We start from the raw sequence: 27,781 nt of genomic DNA, 5'->3' as shown, positions 1-27,781 counted from the left end.
TGATTTTCGTACAACTTTCGTACATGATTTTGTATCAAGATCATTTAAATATTGATACACAATTGTTTAGATCTTGATAAACAATCGTTTAGATCTATCAATTATTTATCTAGGATATATAGTGATTTATCTTTGTCTATTGATAGATCAAAGAGATAGACCAGATAGGTGACTGATCGTTTAGATCTTAGTATACGATCGTCGAGTTAAAAAATAGGAAAAATAACACAATAGTTGATAATGAAAAAAGAATAAGGAGATGATACAACAGAAGATGAGAGATGACAAATAAGGAATAAATTTTGAAAGAGGAGATGAAAAAAGTAGGTATATGAAGAGAAGTAATAATATGAAGAAGATGCAAACGTTCAACGCAAAATTCAAAACCAACGAAGATAAATCTAGAATTTATGAAAACATGATGGTGGCTTCATGAGCTTTTATTTTTTGTTACGACCAAAATACTTTTGGGTTTTGTTCTATATACTAGAGGTATACAAAAAACCGGTAACCTAACCAATCCAGATTAACTAACCCAAATCAAAAGGGTTGGGTTAAATTTTGTGGAGTTGGAAAATTGAAGAAAAAAAGTTTAGTTGGGTTGCCGGGTCATACAAGTAAGGAGTCGGGTTGATCCGATCCAACCCAATTATATAATATTTATATACATACGGCAAACATAAAAGTAAACCTCATTTTGAATGAACATTGTAGACTTAGAATTTAAATATATAACATATATATATCACATTGCACCTGGAATAATAATTTGTTCTTGTACATTACAAAACAATATGAAAATTTGTCAAAATTAAGGAAAGATGAAAATAACCAACCCGTCAACCTAATCTTTTGGGTTGGATTTGGTTGACTCTTGCATATTGAACCAACCCAGATTTTTTGGGTTGATCCATAACTTTCCTACAACCCGACCAAATCAGGGTTATGTACACCCTACATATGTAAATTAACCTTGTACTTTTTATTATTTTTGAAATGTTTATATATATATATATATATATATATATATATATATATATATATATATATTATTTTAAATAACAAAGTTATTGAAAATATTTATAAATATAGCGAAAATATCACTATCTGCCTACATTAGATCTTGATAGACTACAAGAGACTTTGATAACAAAGTTATTGAAAATATTTATAAATATAGCGAAAATATCACTATCTGCCTACATTAGATCTTGATAGACTACAAGAGACTTTGATTTGTTGTATTGGTAGATATTTTGATTCATTTTAATATATTTGAAAACAATATATATAACCTTTTTAAATTAGACTCGTTCCACTGTTTAAGAATAGAAAAAACAGAATAGAGAGGGTATGGGTTGTATTTTATAAATAATATTTTAAAACAAAGTACACTTTTCTAGTACAAAAAAGGAAGAAAACTAACAAACAAAAAAAAAGCTCACATACAGCAAGAACGAGGAAAATTGAAGCGAAAAAATGGTGGAATTCGTGCTACTAACACCGAAAGAAGAAAAAAAAGCTTTTCTAAGCATAAATAAGGCTGATCTGAACTGCGCTGAGAATAAGAATCCCTTTTTAAGCAACTGCGTTCGCTAGATCTTTGGTTACCACTATGCTATGAGGCTACACACACACACACGAAAAAAAAAAAAAAAAAGTAAGCATTCATTATTAGATTGAAAAAGAATCACATGTTAAAGAAATTACGGCTCACCGCAGCTAATTCTTGTTCATGCTTAGGAATAAACGCAGTATCCACCTTCCCATTCTTGAAATCCTGCAACACAATCAACGGTTAGAAATGTTTGAAGAGATAGACAACATGAGCAATTCAACCTAACCCATACGGTTTGAGCAGATCCATTGTTTATGGGTTGGTTCACAGAAAATATATGATCATGAATTTTAAGACTTAAAAGTGATGTATACCAAATTAGAAAATTTTATTAATGTTTAAAAGTTACAAATGCAAGAAAACAAGTACTATAATTATAATTGAAAAAAGCAAACTAATCCTAATCCTAATTGATAAAAGAAATTAATCTTAATTTTAATAAATAAAAAAAAAACTAATCTTAATCTAGATTAAGTATTTGATCCTAATATTTTGTTCCTACTGCATCGTAGCGCAACTTCTCCTACCCAAAAATTTAATTTAATCCAAACAAAAATGATATGGATTAGATTGGGTTTTTCAAATTTTTAAAGTCAACCTTTTTAACACTTTAGGAGGCAGACTTGAATTATGTGCAATTAGACCTAATAACACTGAGATGTAGATTTTTATCAAAATCTGATGAAACCAACCAGCCAACGCCAACCCAATCTTTATGTATCGGTTTGAATTATAGGATTCTTCAACCCAAATAATTGGATTGGGTCTCAAATATTGTGAAGCCCGACCCATGAAAACACCATCTCTAGTTTTCTGGAAGGTCTGATTGAATGCTTCCATTGAGAAAATCACTTTTGTTCAGACGGATGCCATTGAACTTGAAACTAACTATATCATCGATAATTTTACAGAAGTAGAATCCCAAGTTCTTTTTTACCTCTACATCAAGAATTAGCTTGTGGTATTCAATGGTTGTAGGAACCCCTGCACAAGAAAGGGATCCAATAGATTCAGCACAAGAAATTAATGTCTATTCGCAAAAACCTATCCCTTAATATACACCCAAAAAAATATAAATAAAATAAAACAAGATTATGAACAAACTTGCCCCATTACCTGTAATAATAGTATCATCAAGAGCCCTTTTCATACGCTCAATTGCCTTTTCTCTCGTTGGAGCCCAAACAATAAGCTATAAAATATTGAGACCAACACATTAATATATTATTACTTAGCAAACTTTTCAAATTATAAATTAAAGGAATAATCTAACATACCTTTCCAAGAAGAGAATCATAGCTTGGAGGCACTACATAATCAGTATAAACATGGCTATCCATCCTAACAAATGGTCCTCCTGACGGTAAGTAAGCTGTAATTCTTCCTGTCAATTGAGAAGAAACATGCTTACTAGAGTTAATTGCCGTTAAAAGGAAACATATTACTTCTTTGAATCTTCCAGATTATCAATTAATTGACAATCTAGAATATATTTTTGAAAGACAAGATCTAGGAGTGCTTGCATAGCTTGGAGTAGATCATTGCACCATCATCATACCTGGTCCAGGTCGGAACCCTTTAAAGGCATCTTCTGCATTGATGCGGCATTCGATCGAGTGTCCTCTAAGTACAATATCTTCCTATAAACAACCATAAAGCAAAGGTTGACAGACCATTTTCAAACAAACTCACTTACAAGTTACAACATTTATTTTCACCTGTTTGTACCGAAGTTTTTCTCCCATGGCTACACGAATTTGTTCCTCAATCAAGTCAACAGAGGATATCATTTCTGTCACAGGATGCTCGACCTGTTGTGACCAATAACCCATAAAGAGAAAGCATAAAATCTCACTCCACTAACAGATATACCAGTCTATAAAATAAAAAATGAATTTGACCTGGATCCGAGTGTTCATTTCCATGAAGTAGAAGGAGCCTCTTTCATCCAACAGGAACTCAATTGTCCCAACCCCAATGTAACCTATAGAGGCAGCAGCTGCAACTGCTGCATCACCCATAGCTTTCCTCAACTCAGGTGTTAAGGCAGGAGATGGTGCCTCCTCTAGAAGCTTTTGGTTCCGTCTCTACATTAGTGAAATAATTCATGCATAAGATGTCTAAAGAGAAAAAAATGTATGATCACATCTGTAAATTCAAGATCATCATGCATGTCAGAGTTGCATACATACACACTTTCCCCTAGAGATTCCATTTTGATCCAAGTTTTGACGTTATTAAGACCTATTTCTTTCTTCAAACAAAGTAAGTGAAAATTTGCATCAAGTCTTTAGATCATGAATGAAGTGGAGTCCAAACTAGATTGCCATTTCGAAAGCAACCAAAGCATTTTGGATGAGTAGCTAAACATAGACCGGAAAATGAGAAAGAAAAATGAAGTGTGGTAGTTGACTTCTTTAAAACACAAAATCCAGCAGCAATTAATAGCTGGGTGATTTTCGGCTTCTTTAAAAACTTCAGATTTAAATAATTCATATCAAACACCTTAAGAAACTGATAGTGCACTTAAACATAAGGTAAAAGTGTTAGACATATGCACTTAGCCCTAAAGAAATCAAAGACCCTTCAACAACTCCTCTGGGAAGACATAGATTTGGCCTTGTGGTGTTCCATTCATAAACCATTTTAGCAAATACAATCGTTTTCTTCTTAGTCAAAATTGAGAAAAAAATTCTGATCCACTTGGCAGTTCAGTTGATTTCTCATGACCTGTCTCATATCTGGTGTGCTTCCAATTACTTTCTTGTTTCTTACCAATCAATGAATCAACAAACTGTTTGAATTTACATAAGTCCACACAAATACTGAAATAAGCTCAACAGTCAACAATCTTAAAGAGAAGGCAAATGTGAAAATAGATATTGCCAAGAAAACCTGAATGCTGCAATCACGCTCTCCAAAATGAACAACATTTCCATACTTATCAGCGAGAACCTAGTAAGCAAAAAGTGGAAGATTGATAAATCAAGTGGCTATATACAGTGTAAATGTTTAGAAAAGAAAAGGAAAAGAAAAGGAAAAAAAATGTGAATAAAGCTCCAGATTAAACAGATTGAGAAGGATATGTATCCATTCAATCTCAAAACCATTCCCAACTGTTGTAAAATACAAAAATTACCTGCTTGAGATTAACATCACTATCCTCTGAACCCTTGCCATTATTTAACTCAATTGAAACTTTAATTATTGTATTTTTTTGTTCTATTTTTCATTCATTGAGAATTTGTATTTTTCTCAAATGTATCGGGCCAAAACAAGAATAGGAAGAAAAGCTGAAGAAAAAAGGAGACAATTACAAAGCCCCACAAACTACCAGAGATGCAGGAAAGCTAAAGGGATCCGGTCATTTGAAATACCAATTTCCATTCCATTCAATAATATTCCATTGGGTTCAAATTTTCAACAAGCTAGTTTCCATTTTATTTATTTTCCTTCAATAATGTTGGTTTCTTTTGTTTGATCATTCTTCACTGCTTAATATTTCGGTGAAGTGCGAAGATAAAATACTTTTGTCTGTACTAAAAAATAGTGTCCTTGGATTATGGAATAATTACCTGAAACTCAATGTGCCTTGGATTTTGGACATACTTTTCAAGATAAACACCATCATTCCCAAATGCAGCTGCAGCCTCACTCTTGGCTTGCTGTAATGAAGTAAAAATATCAAACATAATTAGAAGCTTCACCTACTACTACAACACTGTAATTTAGCTATGCAATTTTTGGAAGAGACATAATGAAATATCCAATTCAAAATAAGGAAACTTAGGAATATATTACTCAGCATATAATATAGACATCCAATAGTGATAAGTGAACAAAATATAGGAGGAATAGTATATAAAAGGTTCTGCACAAAAACCCTACAGAGAAATTGTCTGGGTCATTTTGTGGTCACTTGTTACATTCTAACTTTTGTGATCACCTGCTGTTACATCCTTTTAGCAGGATGATCTCCAAAAACTCACTGTTATCCAGTTAAACACTTGATTGTGTCATGTGTATAAGAAAGTATGTTCTTGTGTGTTTCTTTTCTTCTTTTTCTTCTTCTTCTTCTTCTACTTTTTTTTTTTTTTTTTTTTTTTTTTTTTTGAAGAATATGACCTATTTCTCTTTGGAAGAGCAAAAATAAAAAGTACAAACACAAGGTATCCTTGCAGTTAAACAAATTGCATTAACAAGTACCTGCAACAACTTTACGAATTCATCAGGCTCTTTAGCAAGCCTCATGCCACGTCCTCCACCACCTGCTGTAGCCTTCAAAGCAATCAATGTTGTCAGTTAAGAAAAAAGGATCTTGATGATAAATTCAATTCAAAAGCACCATGGTGGAAAAGATAGCTGTATGCAGATATTTTTTTAGACCGTTTTGAAGAATTATACTGCATATACAGAAAGCAATATAAATAGATCATAGAAGAATGCAGAGGACGTGTTGTAGGGAGAAGAATTTAGAGATTGTTGATGAAAACTTCAAAAATAGTTATAGACCAGCCACCAAACAAGTCAACCCCTCTCTTGTCTCCCTCCCCCAAATCCTAATTGCCAACCTCTGATGATGCCATTGTTGTTGTCCCCACCACCTGTCTTATCTGTGGTTGTCGGCCATTGGCTATAATAACTGCCTAGTCATTGATTTTTGCCATCATCTCGTCTCTGTGGGTTTTGTTCCTTTTCTTGTCTCTTTCAAGTGGATCAATTTCCAAGTTTTGTTTGTCCTTCCCAATCTCTTTCTTGTTTTCAGCTCCTCTTTTATGTCTTCCTTCCCCATCACCACCCTTAGACTTTTTCCGTCCTTCAGTTTTGCCCATTATTTTTCAGTTTTGGTTGGGCTTCCCTGCTCATTTCAGATTTAATTCTGCCTTTATGGATTTTAAAATTTGTTGCATTTGAAATTTCTTCTTCTATATTTTGGGTGAAAATGATTTTTATGGAAGAAATGGGAAGTAGTTAGTAAGTTCTCTTTCAGTTCCTCACCACTGTTGCTTCGAACGTGCGATGGTTAAATTACTGCAAATTTTAATTCATTCATTTTTTCTGAAGAAATTTGTAGATGACTTTTAGGGCATTTACGTAACTAAATTCATATCATCTTATGGTTAGGATTTTAAATGTTCTATTTGGCCTTCCTCAAGAGGATGGAAGAACGTGCAAGTTTCTGTTGGCATCAACTTAAAAAGAAGAAGAAGAAGAAGAAGAAGAGATGGATGGTTTTCTGGGAAATCATAAGTGATTTATTTTTAACTCTTCAGAACAAGATGCAACCGAAGTACAAAAGTTTTCATGTGTTGAAGGTAGCAACAAGAAATACTCAAGAAGGGTTGGTTACTCACAAGAAAATTTCAAGTTATGTGGAAGTGATCAACCATAACTCAAGTTATTTTCAGAAACGCAATTCCCTTAGCCTTTCTTCTTTTTCGGTAAGAAACTCCATTCTAGTGATTTATTGCCCACTGCTCTTGGAAAGATGTTGAGAATCAGATTTTTTCAGTCCAAAGTTTCTATTAATCATTTTATGGATGATAAGATCTGACTTTTAGCTTTAGTCTCGATTTTATTAAAAAAATTTCGAGGCTTGTCTCCTTTTCAAAAGAAAAAAGATCTTAGTGATGATTGATTATGATTTTTCATAATTCAACTTTGATGGTAAGTAGAAACTTTTCAGAGACATTCACTGGAAGATTGAGTAATTGTCAATTTGGTCTAATAAGAAACACTCTCATCCAGAGTTTATTAAAAGCCATGGAGGCCAGATATCAATTAGATTAGAAACTTGCTTTTGAATTCTGAATCCTGGAAACGGTCCTTCTATGATGCTATAAGAAAATATTTAGGTGGTTTAGCCGACATTCTGTTAGGTACTAGATATTTAGTACGATGTCAGTTAAGGGGTATAAGGGTAACTGGATTAGATAGGAAGTTACTAGTAGTTATTGTGTAAGGGTGGTTACTAGTAGTTATTGCGTAAGTGTGGTTACTAGGGTAGTTACAACTTGTTAGAAATAGAGGGAGGGATAGTGAGAGGAGGGCATTTAGTGGAGTGATCTAGCGCTTGGGTGAGAGTATTCAAGAGGGGGGTTCCAAGTACCTTATACTTGGGTTTATCTTGTATTTCATTATAGTTACACTATAGTTACATTATAGTAAATTCTTATAGTTACATTATAGTAAAAGGAGGGAAGAATGACTAAATGTGATTGATCAAGAGTTCGCTGAAATTCATACGAATGTGTTAAAATTCCTAGTGATTGAGGAGAAGTTGAGATCCTTGGCTAGGAGTGTTGAGCGATTGAGCATTCAAATGGAGGAACAACACTTCATAACAAATGAAATTAGGAAGTTACTGATCGGTCATCACGCGTTATGATCATTGTTAGGGGACAAGTCAAGCGAAGTCAAGGAGGCTGACGAAGAATTGGAAGAAACTCCAATATTGATCAAAGAAGTGTGGAAAATAGAGAGGAATCAGAACAAAACAAAAGGTAGCAAAGAGAAGCCTGCGAAGAATCGAGGAAAGAGAAAAATATCAACAAAGAAGGGCAGAGGTAGTCAAAGAGAGATTGAGATCTTATTGAAGTTGGATGGATGAAGAGATGAGCATGTTCACATCATGAAAAAGAAAACCAGGCGCGGGTGGAGGAAGAAAGTTATCAAGAACTACCTAATACTAGCGGAGATATGTCAAAACAAGAGGAAGCGAAAACTGCGCAAACAAACATGGTCAAAGATAAAATCTCGTGGCAAACATGGTTTCAGTGGCTGGACAAAGAAGGTGAAGAGGTGGGAGAAGAAGTTGCTGCCCACGTTAAATGTCAGGAAATGGTACCAATGTGGTGGTAGAAATTGATAGTAATTTAGTTCATATGTATATATATATATATGCATATCTTTTTGTTCTTATAAGCACACTGTCAGAACACTTGCTAACAAGAACAAGATCTTAATTTATTATAATGAACTATAAGAAAATACAAGATAAACCTAAGTATAAGGCACTTGGAACCTCCCTCTTGGGTACTCTCACCCAAGCTCTAAATCACTCCACAGAACAACCTCCCTCTTTCACTTACAATCCCTCCATTTATAGCATTTTCAGAAATTTTGTGGCTATTTTATTTGGATGTCAGAGAATCTTAAAATCCCAATCTTTTTAAAATTCACGAACTAAGTAAAATAATGTTGGCTCTTGTTTTTTGGTTCTTTGTTTTGCTATGCGGTAGTTTCCTAGCTCCTTTTTTGTTTTCATTCTTCTCCTATTGCCGTTTTTAGTGTGTTTTGGCCTGCTGCAGTAAAACCTCCGAGCTCAGTTTTTTTATTAGGCATTTCACTCTGTTCTGATTCAGCTCATCTCACGAAAAAAAAAAAGGACCAGCCCAGACAAAAACCAACAGAATCAAAATCATGCTGCCATGAATATTTGAACCAACTATTGTGATAGTTCTCCATGTTCTCAATGATTTACAAATCTGTCTGTTAAATGCTCCACATCTAGTGCACCCAATCAAAGACTTGAAACAAAATCAGACCCAAGGTACCCATATCAGAACAACCACCACGGTGACACAATAAACCTTTGAACATCTCCAGTATTGATATTATTATCAGATAGTATGGAAACCTTATAAGAAAAGCTGTCTATTCTAGCTAGAACATATATATTGAATATTCACTCCTATCATCTTTAACAAAATTTGGACAATTTAACTAATATACCTTGATCATAACGGGATAGCCAATTTCCTGTGCAAGTTTGATGGCTTCTTCAGTGCTCTGGAATATGAGATATCCACAACAAATTATATGTATGAAATTAAAAATAAATAAATGAATAAAAATATTTACTCCAAGAAAAAAGCAAGCAAATAGCATGTTGCCACTGACCAACAGTATACCTGTAAAAGACCATCACTTCCTGGAACAGTTGGCACACCTGCTTTTTTCATAGTATCTCTGGCAGTTGATTTGTCACCCATAACTCGGATGCTGTCAGGCTGCAGAAGGCATCAAGAATTTCATAGTTTCCTCCAAAGAACGTATAATAGACAATGGAAGCTTCAAATCGGACTTCCACATGAGTTACATTAGCTAGGAAACCTTAAATTGCTTACATTAGGTCCAATAAAATTGATTCCATGTTCTCTGCACATTTCAACAAATACTGCATTCTCAGCAAGGAAGCCATATCCAGGATGCAGCATTGTACATCCCCGACTGATGGCAGCAGAGAGGACATTTGGAATCACTAAGTACCTGTTGAAGCACATTCATACACAGAAAACAAATAATGTGAAAACAAATAACAAATCTCTGGGCAAGGAGCAATATCTATGAAGACATGAAATGTCTAAATATTTGGAGAGAAGAGTCTGAGACATCCTTTTCATCTATAAGGACATGAAATATCTGAAAATTTGGAGAGACGAATATGAGACGTCTTTCAAAACTACAAATCAAGGATATCATTGAAAAACTTTCCAAACCCAATAACAGAAGGAGATGTCGTTTATAGATATTTTTGACAAACAAAAAATCTATCCAGAAACTAGGCAACTTGCAAATCAAGAATGCCCAGGTCATGTCAACTTCATTGCAATATTAATTCCTTAAGATCAATGTTCTAGCATAAGCTGCAACTGAAACTACAAAAAGTGGGGTTAGTTCAAAGTTGGATTTGTATAGCTTGGCTTTAGAAAGCCAAGTTTTCTATGCTCATACTCTTTTCTTTTTTTTTTCCTAAATGGTTGATGTGCATCTCTTCTGTCTAATTTTGAAATTTACCATTCCATCCAGGGTTAATTTGCACTTGATAGCTCCTGGTCATGGATTTTTAGTTCTCACTTAGGGGATGTTTGGCAACTTGAGTAATTTGGGAGAATTGGGTTGGGTGGGTAAAAACCATCCCCTGTTTGGTTCGCCAATAATTAAAGAGGTTTACTACCTCGTTATTCGCATCAACTCAAATTTCTCACCAAAATACTCACATTTCTCACATCGTTATACGTGGCACAGCTCCCCCAATAACTTCCTTGTGATTATTACTAACTCAACTCAACTCAACTCTTTGTTTTTATCGCTAACCAAATGCCCCCTTGGATTATACCAATCTGATCAGCTTATTTCTCTCTTGTTTTATCACATTCTGTGATTTCTCAATGTCACTCCATGGATACAGATTGCACTTTCGTACCATCAACTGACATTCTGCTTCAATTTCATCTCATCTATGTTCAATTTTATTGATGTTATCCCTTTATTAAATTTCTTCAATATTTCTAACTTTTCCAACAATATGATCCGCTACTCAAAATCTATTTCCAAGATCAAATAGCACCATACCAATTATAAAGGATAGAAATAAAAAAAATGAAATAGAAACTGTAGCTAGAAGAACAAGAAAAAATGCAAAATAATATCCCAGCAATACATGAAACTCGGACTCCCCTCTTGCAAGCTCAAGCTCAAGGCCAAAGAATAGCTTAACAGTATTGCTCATCCCTTAAAGATAGAACAAAAGGTACTTCAAATTCTTGTACTCAAACCATGCTTCCATTCAGAAATTGGATCTTTCATCTCTTCACACAGCCCCATATTGAATGTCAAAAGCCGGTAACCAAACAAAATGCCATAATTTTTGGGGTGAATACTTCAATGCCCACACTCAATGATTAGGAAAAGTTAGCCAGAATTTGGATGTTTGTCCAAGATACTCTGCTACTTGTAACTACAGCCAACAAACTTCACAGAATAGGTGTCTTTACTCAGTAATCAGCCCAAACTGCTAATATATTTTGTTTTAAATTAGGGAGGACCTTCGCGTATCTTCTCCATTGTCCCTTTGGCAGAAATGTTGGGATTCCATGTTCCACGGTTTTGGATGCTCTTAGATATTTGACTAGGCTACAAAGAGTAATCTTCCAATTATTTAGAGGGATAGCCTTGAAAGAAAATCCATAGTGTATAAGGAGGAAATGTTAGAACTAGCCAAACATTATGTAACTTCCCAATATGCTCTTTCTAATGAATTTAGCTTTTCAAATATCAATTAAAAAAAAAGTTCTGTTCTCTCTGAAAGGGAAGAAAAACAAGAAAATTATGATCATAAAACAATTGGGAAATGTTGTATTTAGGAACTTTGCCAAATGCCCAAAAGCAGCCAAAGCTGATTGGAAGTACTCCCAACAGTTCTCTTTTTCTTTGTTCTTTTGCCTTCCTTTTTCCTTTTTTTTTTTTCCCAGAAAACCAACCTCCCAACAATTCCTGCCATAGGACTATAGAAGAATCAATGTGATCCTCCCGTGCCTTCATAAATAGGACACAACGGTTTCAACTTCTTCCCAATTTTAAGGGGCCAAGTTCAAGTTGCTAGAGAGCAAATGTTCAAATAGCCAATGGACCTTTCAATGAGTAACTAAAAAATAATAACAAATAACAAAGGGCAAAGGCAAAAAGAAAGAGATGACAATTCGAAATGAAGAATGTTAAATGATAGCCTTCTAATATCGATGACTCCAAAATGGATCAACTAAGATTACAACAATAATTATACTTTATTTCGGGGAAAAAAAACGTAACAAGGAAACGGAACGGAGACTGATCCCAACAGAGTTATTTATACATCAATAACCCATCAAAATATTTTGATCAGACAAAGACCAAAGTTCTAACGGGGATAAATTAATCAGTTACGTCTAAGAAAAAAAATTAAGCCTCCAGCAGTCGTTATCCTCGATCAAGTTGAATATTCTATGACCTACCCATTTGTTGACAGTCATTCTCCATGATGTGAATTTCATTCTCGCAGTGTCAGAATAAAAGATGAAACATAAATAAGATGTATAGGTATGGATGTGATAGTAAGTATTAGAGGGTATAATGGAAGAATTGGTGGCTGCAGGTGAGATGATGAACATAAAATATGACTGAGAGAGCTTTAGAGTACAGATAAGAGTAAAATCAATCGGGGTGCCTTACGATTGGCTGCTTGGTGCTTCACCAATGCACACAGATTCATCAGCTAATTTTACGTGTAGTGCGTCCTTGTCAATGGTTGAGTACACAGCCACACAAGGAATTCCCAATTCATGAGCAGTCCTTATAATACGAACCGCAATTTCTCCTCTATTAGCCACCAAAATTTTATCGGCACGGCACATAACTTGAAGGCCTCTCCCATTCTTCGACGATTTACGTGTATAATGAATTCCATTAGCTCTCTGTCTAGGAAAACTGAGTTTATTTGCACCCACGAAGGTACATTGAGAGCTCCTGAATCCATTGGTTGTCCCAGCATATAAACCCTTGAAGTAAAAATAAAAAAATAATAAAAAAAAAAACGGAAAAACAAGTCTAGTGAGATAAAATTATGTGAAATGTAAACAAAAAAATGCGGAGAATGAAGCAAAAGGAAGTGCAGATCAGAGTGGAAAAGAAACTGACAGTGAGAGAGGGAGCGCGAGCAGATTTACAGAGAGGCATTGCGGCATCCATGTTTGAGATGTAAAGGTGTAAAATGGAAAGAGAAAGGGAAACGAAGAAATGAGAGAAAGGAGGAGTTGAGATTTGAAGGAAAGAGGAGAAATGGTGGCGATGAAAACGAGAGAGGCTTTGATAGGAAGCTCCGCCCACACCTAATTACTTAACTAAATTCATGTGAACCGGTTTAAAACAAACCATTACGACCCATTTTCAAAACCAATTTTAATTTTTTACATTCTTGCTTTCGTCATCCTCACTCTCACTCAAAGGTTATAAAACTGCTTTGCTATTCTTCTTCTTTTTTCTCTCCTCTTTTTAGTCTTCCTTCCTTCCCTTGTGTAAATCATTCTCTATTTTTCGTTGACCATCCAAACGCTACTAATGAAGTGTGAGATTCCGAAGAGTGCTAGAACCAGAGGAAATTAAGAGTGAGTGAGTAAGAGGAGATGAGTGAAAGCAAGAAAACGAGAGAGAAAATCAAGAGAAGAGGAGATTGAGAGAATGCGAAGAGAAAAACAATGGGAGCAGAAGGTCCATCCACGTGCGTGACGTCCCATTTTGGTAATTTCACTCAAATATGATTCAACAAATGGTAAAAGAAACCTAAATTTCAAAAGGTAGAGCAAATTTCATTTTCTCCTTCAATTTGGGTCATACATCCCTCGGACCCTCAAACTCACCATCTCCATTTGGTTTTCAAGATTTTTATTTTGAAAAGATAAAAGGAAAATTGGATGAAATGGCAAATTTATAGGACTCCTAGACTTTTGGCAAAAAAAAAAAAAATGGTTAATAAGTTCTACTGCAAATCACAAGCCACATACTTTATTTTCAATATGCTAGATTTGACCTTTATATAATTCCATGTATAACTTCTTGCTTACTTATATTTTATTCATATACAATATAAATAAAATTGTCGAAAATGTGATCATCTAAAAAAATCGGAAGAAATGTCTTCGAAACAAATTTAAGAGAAATGTGTGAATTTAAATTTTGAAGTTGCCTATTTATCATTTTGATTTGATTTAACCTAACAACCCAGTTTTAGTTTGATTTCTTTAATAGAAAAAATTTGGTTTGTTTTAATTTTTTAATATATGTATTTATTAACAGAAAAATTATTTACATTTAATTTAATCTAAAATATTTCATTAACCAACTTGAATATTTTCTTTTTTTTCTTTTTGTTTTTTTGGAAAATGAGAGGAAAGTATAGATTTGGTTTTTTCCACGTTACAAAAAGGTATGGTTTTGTTTTCCACATTAAGGTTTATTTTATGGTTAATTTCATAAATATAATAAAACACTAAAATATTTACAGCTCATGTAACAAAATAATAAAAAAAAAAACCTATAAAGTCGGTAGAAATTTTTCATAAATTTTAGACGTGTCCTTGATATTGCAGATTATTAGTCACTTCTCTTTCTTCTTCTTCTTTGTGATTAATCCATCTTCTCTTTCATATTTCTTCAATTCTTTCTTTTTCTATTTTTATTTTTGTTCCATATTTCTTCAGCTCCTCCGTTCATCTTCTTTTGGCTAAATAAAATACAGATTTCTTCCAAGATTTTCTTTCTTCTATTTTTATTCATCTTCTCTTTCTTTCTTACAGCTCATCTTCCAGGATATCAAGATCGTTTGAATATCACTTTGATATGATCTAAATGATCGAAACGATCGTTTAGATTTGAAGCATTTTTGTGAGACTTGTTCCTGACAAGAAGGTAATTTGGTTAAACGATCGTATAAGAACGTAACTGATCGTGTAAGAAAATATGTACGATCGTGTAAGAAAGACTAGACGATCGATAAGAAGGAAACAATCATTTAAAAGAATAAATGATCGTGCAAGAGGATTGAACGATCGTATAAAAGGCTAAAAAATTGTGTAAAAGGTTAAATGATCGTGTAGAATGCTAAATGATTGTGTAGAAGGTTTAATGAGGTTATTGGGGTTATAACTATTAGATCAGTGATTTGGATTCCATGTGTCATGGCATCCAAAGACTAAGAATTTAATGGCAAAATTATAGGAGTTTAAAGAATGACTAATTCAACTTAAGACTAATATAAATAAGAGAAAATGACAAAAATGGAATGATTATTCTGAGATTTTATAAGAAAAACTAAGTGAACGAACGTGTCATAGAGGAGTGCTGAACATTTCAAGGAAGGAAGCTTAGACAGTGAGTGAATTTCCAAAAATGTTTAAAGATTCTTAAAGCTTTCTTCTAAACTCATATTGATTTATATTGATATTTCATACATGAATGTTTACAAAGAGATTTCGAATGAAAGCTTATGTTATGTTTTATGTTTTTTAAATAAATGTGAAATTGTGTTCAAATCATTAGTCTTTTCCTATCAATGAGCTAATTATTATATGCACTTAAGGAGTAAAGGCAACCATGTAGGAAAGGACTGCATGGTGGAATGAAGCTAACTAATGCATAAAAGAGTGTATTGTGTTTAGCGGCCTGAGTAACGAAAAATGAACCAAGAAATTCCTTGATGTTGTTGATGAAAAGGACATCACAATAGTCTAAACGCGAGATGTTGAGTCTTGGCGTAGGGAAGAGTTCATGTTCTCGAAAAGGATATGCGAGACTAATGAGTATCTACGCGAATTATTGTATTTGTGAACTGAGGCGCTAAGCCTATTTTGTTAAACGATTGTGTTTATGAAATGCATTCCGAAAGGTTTTCTTAAAACTTCACTCACTAAGTCTTTTAAAGTTTTCCCTCTCAAGGTTGAAAGATGTAAGCGACCGTTTAGAAAGGTAAGCGATCGTGTTTAAAAGGATAAGCTATCAGTCAAGGAGCTAAACAATCGGACTGGGAACCTAAACGATCATTAAATGTTGAAGACTTTGAAGGTTTTTGGCATTTCCTTGTTAAACTCTTGTTGTGAGAATTTGTATTATTGGAATTTTTGTCATAAAACTCATACTTTATTATTTGATTCAATAAAATTAATTATTGAATGTTATAATCTTAAAACTAATAAATTTAGGTCCCGATGCTATTTTATTGAGTTTGTCAAATACACTTGAACTTTATGTATAGACATAAACACGGATTAAGTAGGTTAATAGCTCAAATAGTCTATAGTGTATGAATAAGGTTGGCGTCTTATTCTGGATAAACACTATGGATGCGGCCCGCTCCGTAGTTAGTACAAACGATGTAATCTTGAATCGTTCATGTAGAGACATAAGAGTGGGGGCATCCTATGTAAATGGTTTGCATAAGACTGGAACCACGAAGTAGTCACTTTTAGTTATAACACCGTAAACTATAAACTGGCTATTTCAATTATGATGACCTAAGTAACTTGATCTTAATCCTGAGCTAACTATGAACTTCTGTTCATTCGGTAGTATCTCTAGATCTGCATAGGTGAGGGCAGCTCAACATCTCTGGCCCAATAAGCCTCCCATTTTAGGGGTAAGACCGAGTGGATAACACATAAGGTGCAAGATGGAATTCACTCCTACCCACTTCTGGGATAGTAGATAGGTTGTTCCCTTAAGGATTGAATCCAAGTCTTGAACAAGGGGCCTCACCTTCTCATTGGCCCGAGAAGTATTCTGGTTTATAGGTTGGACCTTAAAGCAATTGTTTAATGGTGGATCAGTGGGTCTTAAGGAGCAAGATGTAATCTCGGGGGTAAAACAGTATTTTGACCCAACCAAGATTACGAATAACCTGTGAAGGATCAACTTACCCATCATGGTTATATCAGGTGGACATAAATATATCTATAGTGAGGAGAGTGCAACTAAGAGTCTTTAGTGGAATGACTCTTTAGTTAACGAATGTTGATTAATTGTGGTCTAAAAGAGTTTAGTCAGTTAATCTCGGATCGTTGGAGCCCATGATCTATAGGTCTATTAGGTTCCCCTACTAGCTCATATGGATTCAACTAAGAACAAGTATGTTGAAGTAATTCGAATTGTTCGAATAAAGATAAGAGAGAGAAATCGACAAATATATAAGATATAAGTCGATAGAAATAAACTTTAAGTTTTGTGTTTAAATATGATTTAAATAAATATGAATATAGATTCATATTTAAAAGCTTGAAAAGTTTAGAGAACGGTCAAAAAGTCAACATGTTGATTTTGAACTTTGACTGGATTTATATTCAAATATGATTTGAATTTTAGAGAAATAAATACAGATTCATACTCGGGAGGTTAGAATTAGTCAAGACGGGAAAATTAGTAAAAAATCGAAAAGTTGACTTTTGACTAAGAAAAGTCAAAGTTTGACTTTGACTTAAGTTGGTCAAATGACCAAAATGCCCATTTGGCTAATTACTTTATTAATTAACGGTTAATGGGAAATGTGACAAATTATTATAAATTTGAAGCCACTAATTTCATTAAAGAGTTAATGAATTGATTAGGTGTTGATAAGATATGAAATAATTTACATGCAAATTTGCATGTAAATTTCATATAAAACTTCTCATTACCGAATGAGAAAAGAATGAGGTTTTCTCTGACAAACACCTAAACGATTCACTCCCCATCTCTCTATAAAATTTTCTTTGCATAACCGAGTCCCACAACTCTGTTCTTGGTCCTGAGCATAGTAAGTCAGCTTGGTGGTTGTCCTTGTTCGTGATATTCATGCAATGAAGCGTTGGATTAAAGAAGAAGTTTAGAACTACAAAGGTAAGAACATCGTTTACCTTTTGGCTTTTCGTTTAAATCCATTGCTTAGTAGATGCATGTTATCTTTTAAATCGTTTAGATGCATATAGAGTAAAGCATGATCCTTTAAATTCCGCTGCTGCATGTCTTTAGTGCTTTGTTATTTTCCATCATGTGGTATCAGAGCATGCTTAGCTTCACTCATATGCATATGGTGGGTTCTTACAATTTATGTGATAAATTGATATGGTTGAACTAAAATAGATTAGTTTTGGTTTTGGCTCTAAATTAAGTTTTTTTGTTTCCATCTTTGTAATTAGCCATGTTGGTGGCTTAATTTAATTTTGCAAAGAGTCTATAATTTATTGGGGTCATTAAAGTTGAGATTAGGCTGTAATTCTGATTGAAAATCTGGATAAAAATGGTGAAAAAAAGAAGAAGGAGATAAATATGTCGATAATGGAGATTGAACGAACAATAGTTTTTCTATTGCTTTTTTTATTTTTGAGAGAACCTATGGAAAACCAACCGAAAAATAGTGTTTGAGAAAAATAAACATTTTTTATTATTAGATTAATTTTTTATTATAAATACAAATATAATATAGAGGTTTACAAAAAAAAAAAAAAAGATGAAGCATCAAAGGGAGATGATCAATAAAGAGAGAAGAATGTATGGAGGCAGTTTGGGAATAATAAAAATTTTAAAGTAGAAAATATCTCCAAAATATTTTAGAGATTAAAATTTGTCATATTTGCAAAATTTAAAAAGTATGTGTCATAATTACTAAAACATATTCTCATAGTGCTACCCAATACAATTTCCCTTTTGAAAAATCAAGAAAATAAATATGTTGAATGAGGTTCAAACTTGTGACCCAAAGGTGGCTCGTGCATATGGATGGCTGACGCGTGTCACGGCTTTTTGAATATTTGCCAATTTGCCCCAAATTTTTGTTTTCCCTGTTCTACTTTGTTCAGACTTCGTTTTAGGTGACTTTCGTTGTTTTGGGTTCGCACCGAAGTCTTCTTTCATATTTTACACAAAATATCAAAATAATGAATATATGTATACTATGGATTAAGAATAAGTTACAAATAAATGGGTCAATAATTGCCCCCAACAAAATACCCCCACTTAAGCTTTGTTCGTCTCAAGCAAAATGAAATCTAATATCAAATAGTCAAGCAACAAGCATAGGAAGCAAACATGAACTTAGGACAAATGTTCATGCAAGTTATCGATTGATGTTGGGGTTTTACTAAGTTCGTCTGGAACAAGCACGTTTAGAAAGACGCTCAAGTTTTGCTATTTGAACGCTAGACATGTTTTGAAAAGATGAAAGACACCTTAGACTTGTTTTTCCCCAACTTATGGATCGTGAAAGATTCCTCCTCTTTTCAAAGTCTTCGTCAAACTAGATGCTATGTTTAGAATGCTAAGAAAAGGTTGTCCGGTTTTACTTAGGTCAAAAGTGAAGTCTTCTCCCAAAATTTATGATACACTACAAGAAATCGGGATTTTCCCGACGCCGAAAAACGTCAGAGGAAGTGAAAAATATGTCGGGAAAGGATCTCCCGACGCAGTCCTCGACGTCGGGACAAATGTCGGGGGAAGTGAGTCGGAATAGGCTTTCCCGACGCTGTGTTGGTCACGCGTCGGGAAAGCCTCTCCCGACGTCGTCTTTCACGACGCAAACCACGACGTCGGGAAAGCTTCGTCTGCTTTCCCGACGCCATGTACTGCATCGGGAAAGCCTCCCCCGACAGGCTTTACCGTGTAGCTTTGTTAAGGAACCAGTTTGCCGACACTATACTGAAAGCTCTAGAAAAGCACTTGAAAATGTTCGTTAAACTTGAGATTTTTCTTGTTTGTCCAATGTCAGGCCAACCCTATGATGCACAGACGCACACATATTCATTCAATGAAAGTTGTTTCAATAAAAAAAATATTCATTTAAGATATATTTGTTTTGAAAGTCATTGACTGACTTAGTTACAGGGTGATAAACGAGATCTTGAAAAAGTGAGAATGGAGAGAGAAGAACTTGAAAGATAGAAAAGAGAAGGTTGGCAGCGAGCTACGAACGGAGGAAGGCTGAAGCTGAAGTTGCAGTCGCGGCGACGGACGGCAACGAAGATGGAAGGGACGGCAGCGAGCTACGGACAGCGACGGTTTCTCTCTTTTCCAAACCCTTTCCCTTTCGTTTTCAGTTCTGTGTAAAACATAAACGAAATAAATAAGCAGGGGATCTCCCGACGTCGTAAGTAGTGCGTCGGGAAAACTTAGGCCTTTCCCGACGCCCTACTTGCCTTTCCCGACGCACACTTACGGCGTCGGGAAAACCTAAGCCTTGGGAACACCCCTTATTTCCCACGTGAGGCTTTTCCCGATGCACTACTTACGGCGTCGAGAAAACCTTCTTGCCTTTCCCGACGTACACTTACGGCGTCGGGAAAACCTATGCCTTGGGAATACCCCTTATTTTCCACGTGAGGCTTGTCCCGACGCATTACTTACGGCGTCGGGAATACCCCTTATTTTCCGATGTCTTGTGGCCGACACATGAATTGTGCGTCGGGAAAACCTCTTATTCCCGACGTCTTACTTTATGCGTCGAGAATAGCTTTTTCTCTCGACGTCTTACTTTATGCGTCGAGAGAACCTCTTATTCCCGACGTCTTTTTTGACGTCGGGAAAAGTTCGATTTCTTGTAGTGATAGTTAGAGAACTCAACACATTTTACTTGACCTATTTGACTTCTCACTAATTTTTTATGAGCATTTTGTTTTTAATGCATATTACATTTTTTTTAGCTCTTTATTGCCTCACCCCTTTTTTTTCATTTTCATTTTCTTTTTTGCAAGCCTCTCTTTCCTTTCTTTAGTATGCATTTGGCAACTAGGCCTTGCTAGAACCGGTGGACTAACCTTTCTATAGTTCTAAACTTAGTTTCTAAGTTTGACTGCTCCTTTTGGAGTGACAACAAGTTTTATCAAAACCTAACCTTTTCTAAAGGGATCTAGTTCGTTGTGGCTAGATAAGAGGTTTCCAACTCATGTTGACAAGAGAAAAGTGTTAAAACCTTCTCAACTTTTAAAGAGTAGCTCCTATCCTTTTTGAACTCTATCTAGGCTAGATTTGGACTAAGTGTATCATAGACATATCCTAATAAAGTAACTAAGAAGATAAGGCTAGAAATGTATCCATGCACTTATTGTATTATACATGCAATCATTTAATCACAACGCATACATACCATTTTCTCAATCAAGCATTATCTCAATATGGTATGGCTAAAAAAGGGTTTAAAACAAAAAAGAAGAAAGCAACTTATTCTCAACATATTCAGAATCACAGATATCTCTAGAATATAACAATTCATAAAGTCGAGCTCAGCTCAAGGGTTGGGTAGATATGCAATTTTGAAAAAAAAATACTTTTTTTTACCCCATATTCATATTCATACACATGCAAGCTAAGTACGAAGAAATATGCTACCCACCCCCCCCCCCCCCCACTTCAAAGAAAAAGTGAAAGAGAAAGGAAAGGGGAACAATGTACTCCCCTAATGCTGATTTCTTGATATTTGCTTGGTAGAAAGCTTGCATGGGGAAAGCATTTGAATTCCTTATTTGTATGCATGTGTTCACTTTGAGTAAATTTTATTCCCGTAAAAAGAAAGGAAAATTTCTTAGTTTTATTAGAAAGTAAAAGCTAGAAATTAGAAAGCAAAAGAAAAAAAAAGAAAAAGAAAAACGAAAATTAAGGAAAGCATTAAAATTTGACGCCTGGCTGCCTCTAGAAAGCGCAAATTTTTATGGTCGGTTGCTCGACCATTTATTCTTGTGATCTCAAGTGTAGGTGGAATGGAGAAGTGTGATCTTGCACACTTAGGATAATGTGGATTTTCCTTCAATGAAGATTTTGAGTCTATGCCCATCACCATGAGCTTTCCCTTAGCCCACTAAAAGTTAGTGAAATTATCCAACAAAATGTTGGATTTTCGCTTTAACTTTGGTCAAGGGGCAAAATGGTCATTTGATCATTCTAGTCAAAGTCAAAAGTCAACATTTTGACTTTTTACCATTTTTCTGTCTTGACTGATTTCGATCTCCTAAGCATGAAAATCCGCATTCATTTTCTTGAAATTCAAATCACATTTGAATATAAAGTCGATCAAAGTTTGACTTTTCAAAGTCAAAGGTCAACATTTTGACTTTTCACAACTTTGACCATTTCAATCAATTTCGAGCTTCCAAAATATGAATCCATATTTATATTTTTAACATTTAACTCACATTTAAACATAAAGTCCTATCACCGACGACTATATCACATATATTCATTGGTTTCTCTCTCCCTATCTAATTCAAACAATTCGAATTATTCCAACATATTGTTCTAAGTTAATTCCGTATAAGCTAGCAGGGGAACCTAATGGACCTATAGATCGTGGACTCTAACGATCCAAGATTAACTGGCTAACCCTTTTTAGACTGAGCTAATCAACATTAGTTAACTAACGAGTCATTCCACTAAAGTCTCGTAGTTGTACTCCCCTCACTATAGATATATTTGTGTTCATTTGATATAACCATGATCAGTAAATTAATTCTTCATAGGTTGTTCGTAACCTCAACTGGGTCAAAATACCGTTTTACCCCCGAGACTACATCTTGTTCCTTAACTTCCACTAATTCACTATTGAACATTTGGTTTAAGGTCCAACCTATAAACCGAATCCTTCTCGGGCCAATGAGAGGGTGGGATCCCTTGTTCAAGAATTGGATTCAATCCTTAAGGGAACAACCTATCTACTAACCCTGAAGCGTGTAAGAGTGAATTTCATCTTGCACCCTATGTCCCTAACCATCCACCCGGTCTTACCCCTGACATGGAAGGCTTGTTGAGCCAGCGATAATTGAGCTGCCCTCACCTATGCAAATCTAAGGATAATACCATTTGAACAGAAGTTCATAGTTAGCTCAGGATTAAGATTAAGTCACCTAGGTCAACATACACGAAATAGTCAATTTATATAGTCAACGGTGTTATAACTTAAAAGGTGACTATTTCATGGTTCCAGTTTTATGTAAACTCTTTACATATGATGCCCCCAATTCCATGTTTCTACATGAACGATTTAGGATCACTTCGTTTGTACTAACTACAGAGCGGGCCGCATCCATAGCGATTCTAGAATAAGGCACTCAACCTTATTCATTCACTATAGACCGTTTGGGCTATATACTCGAACTTGATCCAAGTTTATGTCTCTACATAAAGTTCAAGTCTACACTAGATAATCTCGGGATCTTAGATTATTGGCTTCAAGATTATAATATTCTATTTTCACTAATAAGTCCTCAATAACCACTTTATTGAGTATAATATAGTTTTGAACTACAAACTACGAGTTTTAGAACATAAATTTCAACATGGCTTGTCTATGTCTTTTCAAGGTTTCAAGCAACCTTGCTTCTTGTTCCTTGGTAAGCTCCTTTGAAATAATGACAGGATATTTGTTTTTCCCCCCAAGAACACATATTTGAGGTGAGAAGGGAGAACCTTTAGTTTTATCCAATTTTCCTGCAAAGACAAAGTAAACTCATTAGTATTGAAATTTATCACATTCTTTATGTATAGAAACTTCACAAGAACCATTTTCTAAATCATTCTCTTTTTTAAAAAAATTTATGTGGATACTTGTGTCATGATCCTTTTCGATACCAATGCTTTTGAAAAGTATGTTCATCATCATCGTTAATGTTTCTTCCTAGATCATGCTCATTACTAGATGCAAAACATTATCTAGAACATGCTCATTTGTTGCAAGATCATCAACCAAGACATGCTCATCATTTACACTAACAACAAAGTCAAGGAAGATAGAGAGATCATCATTCATAGGTTTGTTATTAGCAAATTCATTATCAACATATGCTAAAGTTGCTTGATCAATAAGCTCATTGAATTTATCATGCTCTTCTAGTGTCTCTAAGATTCTAAAGCATTAAGTACACACAATGAAACATGATCATTAGAGAACTTTACATCATCAAAAATGTTGAAAGACACTATATCAACATCAAACTCAACACTAAGAAGACCTTTGTCCACATTAATTATGGCCTGTAGTTTTTAAGAATGGTCTTTCTAAAAGTATGTTAGGAGATGTATGTGCATATTCATTGTTCCTTTCAATTATGTAAAAATCTGCGGGGAATATTAGATTTCTTACCTTAACTAGGATGTCTTCTACAACCCCTAATGGTGAAATGAAAGACTGATTGGTTAATTGAATACAAATACTAGTCTTTTCAAGTCCATTTAATCCTAAGTCTTTGAAAATGATAAAAGGCATGACATTAATGGATGCACCAAGATCAAGCATTGCACTAGATATGTCTCTGTTCCTATTGTGCAAGGGAGCGAAAACATACCTAGGTCGACACATTTTTATGGATGATTCTTATTTAAAAGTGAAGACACATTTTTACCGACCGTTACTTATTCTTGGCTTCTACTCCTCTTGTGAGTACATAACTCTTTAAGAAACTTTGCGTACCTCGGTATGCTCTTGATTATCGTCAAAGGAGTAGGTTTACTTCTACCTTCTTGAAGACTTTAAGGAGTTCTTTGTCATTCTTGAATTCCTTCCTTGGTTGAAATAACCTAGAAGGAAATGGAGGTAGAGTATTATCAACAATGTTTATTGAATCATTAATAGAAGAAGAAACATTAGAAAAAGATGAGTTAGTTTGTACCTTATTTTCTTCTTTGGCATTTGAATTAACATTCTCTAAGTTAGGATCATTTTGAGACAAAGAGACATCATCATTTTTAATTAAAATTTTGCCACTTCTTAAAGTAATAGCACTCACATTTGCATGATTGAGTAGGGCAGAAGTTTTCCTTTCCCTTCTGTTTTAAGAACGTGTGTTGCTAATTGATTAAGCTTATCTCCTAACTCAGAAATGGATGTTTTCATGATTTATATGTCATTTTTCATGGCTCCAGTTGAATTAACAGTATGCTCACTCAACTTAGCTAAATATTTCTCAAAATTAGTTTTAAAACTATTGGAGCTAAAAGCTAACTTGGAGACAATCTCCTCTAATTATGTACCTTGCGTTGATGACGAGTAAGAAGTGTTGGTAGGTTTTAGTTCTTGAGGTCCCCACCTAAAATTTGGATGGTTCCTCCAACCAGAGTTGTAGATGTTACTCTATGAATCATTTCTTCTGAAACCTCTCATGGCACTTACCTCTTTAAGCTCCGGACATTGATCATTGTGATGGCCTAGCAAGCCACAAACTCCACATGAAGTAACCTTAGGAGCCTCCCCTTGACAAAAGAAGCAAAAAGTTTAGTTAGTAAATTCACTTGTACTTTGATAAAATTATCACTAGATGAAGAAGAATTAGAATCAAGTGTGCTACTAGAAAAATTTTGAAAAGTCTCGGCCATTCTAGAAACTAACTTCCTTGCTTCTGTTGGGGTTGATGCCCTAAATCTCGTGGTCTTATAGTTTATAATTGTATATATTATACAAACATTTTATTTATCTAATCAAACAAAGTGTTTTATTTTATTTGACATTTAGTTGCATTAACTCACAAAACCAATAAACTAACATCTAAGGTTATCTTCTGTAACCTAAACATGTATGTGGAGACATACAAGTGGATCATGTTTAAGTGATAATCTAAATGGTCTGTAGTAAATGGATAAGGTTGGATACCTTATCCTGGTGACACTACGAATACGACCTGTTTTGTAGTTGTTACAATTGTTCTAAAGTGCTACAAATGATTTGATCCTAATCATTCATGTCGAGACATTAGAGCGGGGGTATTCTATACAAAGAGTTTGTATAAGATCAAACCATGAAATGAATAGTCTCTCTTATTAACACTGTTGCTAGTTGAGATTACATTTCACCATGATGACCATAGGTGACTTGACCTGAATCCTGAGTGTGTTGTGAACTGCTGCCTATGAAGGCGGTCCTTTGATTTGCATGAGTGAGGTGGCCTATGTCGCCAACTCAATATGCCTCCAATTTTGGGGATTCGTCTAATTGGGGAGTTGGGAACACAACTACACAAGAAGGAATTCACTCATTCTCTATAGATAGAGTAAGTAGAGAAATTGCTCTCTTAAGGGCTGATTTCAGGGCTTGAACAATGTGGCACCACACACTCTCTTGGCTCGAGAGGAGTTCAGTTATAATAGGACTATAATTATTGTTCATTAGAGGAATTAGTGGTACTTAAGAAGTTAGATGTAACGACAGAGGCAAAACGGTAATTTTTGGCCTAGCTATACTTACGAGCAATTTGTGAAGGGTCATTGCACTGTTGATTAGTTATATCTAATGGACACAAAATAATATCTACAGTAAGAAGAGTGCAACTATTAGTCTTTAGTAGAATGATTGATAGTTAATGGATGGAGATTAATTTAATTAAAGAGTTTAATTAATTAATCTTATATCATTTGAGCTTCAATCTGTATGTCCATAAGGTCTCCTTGTTAGCTTAATAAGGATAAATGAGAATCAAATTTATTTCGGTTTAATTTGAATTGTTCAAATTGATTAAAAAGAATAAATTGTATATGATACAATTAATATAATGTATTTGATATATTATAATATAAAATTTTTATGAGAGAAGTTAATATTTGAATATGATTCAAATAATAATAATAATAATAATATGAATAAGATTCATAAACAAACTATAGGTTAAATTAATATGGATTTGATTCATATTAGCACTATAGATTATATGAGAGATCTAAATCATTGCTTATGTTATGTATGATATAATATAAAGTTTTTATTATATGAGATATAATATAGATTAAATTTATATTGTTTTTTATTTTAATTAATATATTTTTAATTAGTAAAATAACTCCCAAGGGAGTTATTCTACGTGCATAGATGGAGGAAGTTATTTGATAACTTCCCTTAATCTCTCTTAATGGTTGAGATATAAAGAAGATTCATTGTGGTATCTCTTGGTGCTCTCTCTCTCATTTTTTGGACGATCTCTCTACATTCCAAAAAGAAAAAGAAATCTCAGAAAAATTTTCCTTACCAAATCACAGAAGCCCACAACTCTCTGTTGATTCTTTTCTTGAGAATAACAATGAATACTTCGTGTGTTCTTGAAAGATTGGAAGAAGAGTTTTTTGAGATTTTACAAAGGTTAGTTTCTTTTCCAATTTTCTTCCGTAGAAGCATGCTTAGGCTTTAGTTTTGTTTTCTCTGAGTTTTTTTTTTTTTTACAAATTGAATTTCACTTGCACGGTGTTCATACGCTTCCACTTTGAGAATTTGATTCCTTTAGCTTCTGAGGGGGGTTTATCTATTAATACCCCTCTCGAAGCGACATCAATTGAGTCCTATCAAATGGCAACAATCCCAAGTAAAAATATTGCACAATGTCCCTTTTGATCAATTGACTATATGGCGACCTAGCCAAAGTTCATTATACCTCTCCCAATATTCAAATAATGTTTCATTATGTGATTGCTTAGCACTATAGATTTCATTTAAAATCGGTTGAGCTTTAGTAATTGGAAAAAAATTTCTAAGAACCTTTTCTTAAGTTATTCCCAAGAAGTTATGGTATGAGACTCTAGGATTATAAGTCATCTTTTTGGCACTATTGGCAAGGGAAAAGGGAAATGCCCCAAGCTTTAATTGTTTCTCAGTTACCCCGTGAGATCTAAAGAGATCACATGTCCAAGAAAAGTCTCTAAGATGCTTATGTGGGTCCTTCCCATTAGATCATCTAAAGATTGATAAATTTGAGATCAAGTCCGACCTAAGGTGGAAGTTGGTTATGGTAGGTGGGGTCACTATACATATTGGCCTTTGATGAACATCGGGCTCATAAAGTTCCCTAAGGGTTTTCTCAGGTGCCTCCTCTCCCATTGGACGGTTCAAATGGTTCTCTAGGTTTGGCTCTAAAGGTCTCTCCA

The 27,781-nt window shown here is 34.4% G+C and overlaps 1 protein-coding gene across 1 annotated transcript; it reads right to left on the bottom strand.

Moving 5' to 3' along the window:
- Positions 1 to 1,343: 1,343 nt before the first annotated feature.
- Positions 1,344 to 13,496, bottom strand: LOC103491380 (biotin carboxylase 1, chloroplastic). Its single transcript, XM_008451299.3, has 16 exons — positions 13,076 to 13,496; positions 12,611 to 12,936; positions 9,748 to 9,889; positions 9,532 to 9,630; positions 9,353 to 9,409; positions 5,825 to 5,896; positions 5,194 to 5,283; positions 4,514 to 4,573; positions 3,520 to 3,705; positions 3,337 to 3,429; positions 3,177 to 3,258; positions 2,896 to 3,002; positions 2,735 to 2,810; positions 2,556 to 2,602; positions 1,718 to 1,780; positions 1,344 to 1,626 (listed from the first exon to the last, which is right to left on the bottom strand). Exons 1-16 carry the CDS (start codon positions 13,124 to 13,126, stop codon positions 1,579 to 1,581), a joined length of 1,599 nt encoding a protein of 532 aa, XP_008449521.1. The 5' UTR covers positions 13,127 to 13,496; the 3' UTR covers positions 1,344 to 1,578.
- Between the last annotated feature and the right edge of the window lie 14,285 nt (positions 13,497 to 27,781).

Source organism: Cucumis melo, chromosome 8 (assembly GCF_025177605.1).
Source record: "Cucumis melo cultivar AY chromosome 8, USDA_Cmelo_AY_1.0, whole genome shotgun sequence".
Classification (NCBI taxonomy): domain Eukaryota; kingdom Viridiplantae; phylum Streptophyta; class Magnoliopsida; order Cucurbitales; family Cucurbitaceae; genus Cucumis; species Cucumis melo.
The sequence above is the reverse complement of the archived record's forward strand: the minus strand, read 5'-3'. Positions and strand labels throughout refer to the sequence as shown.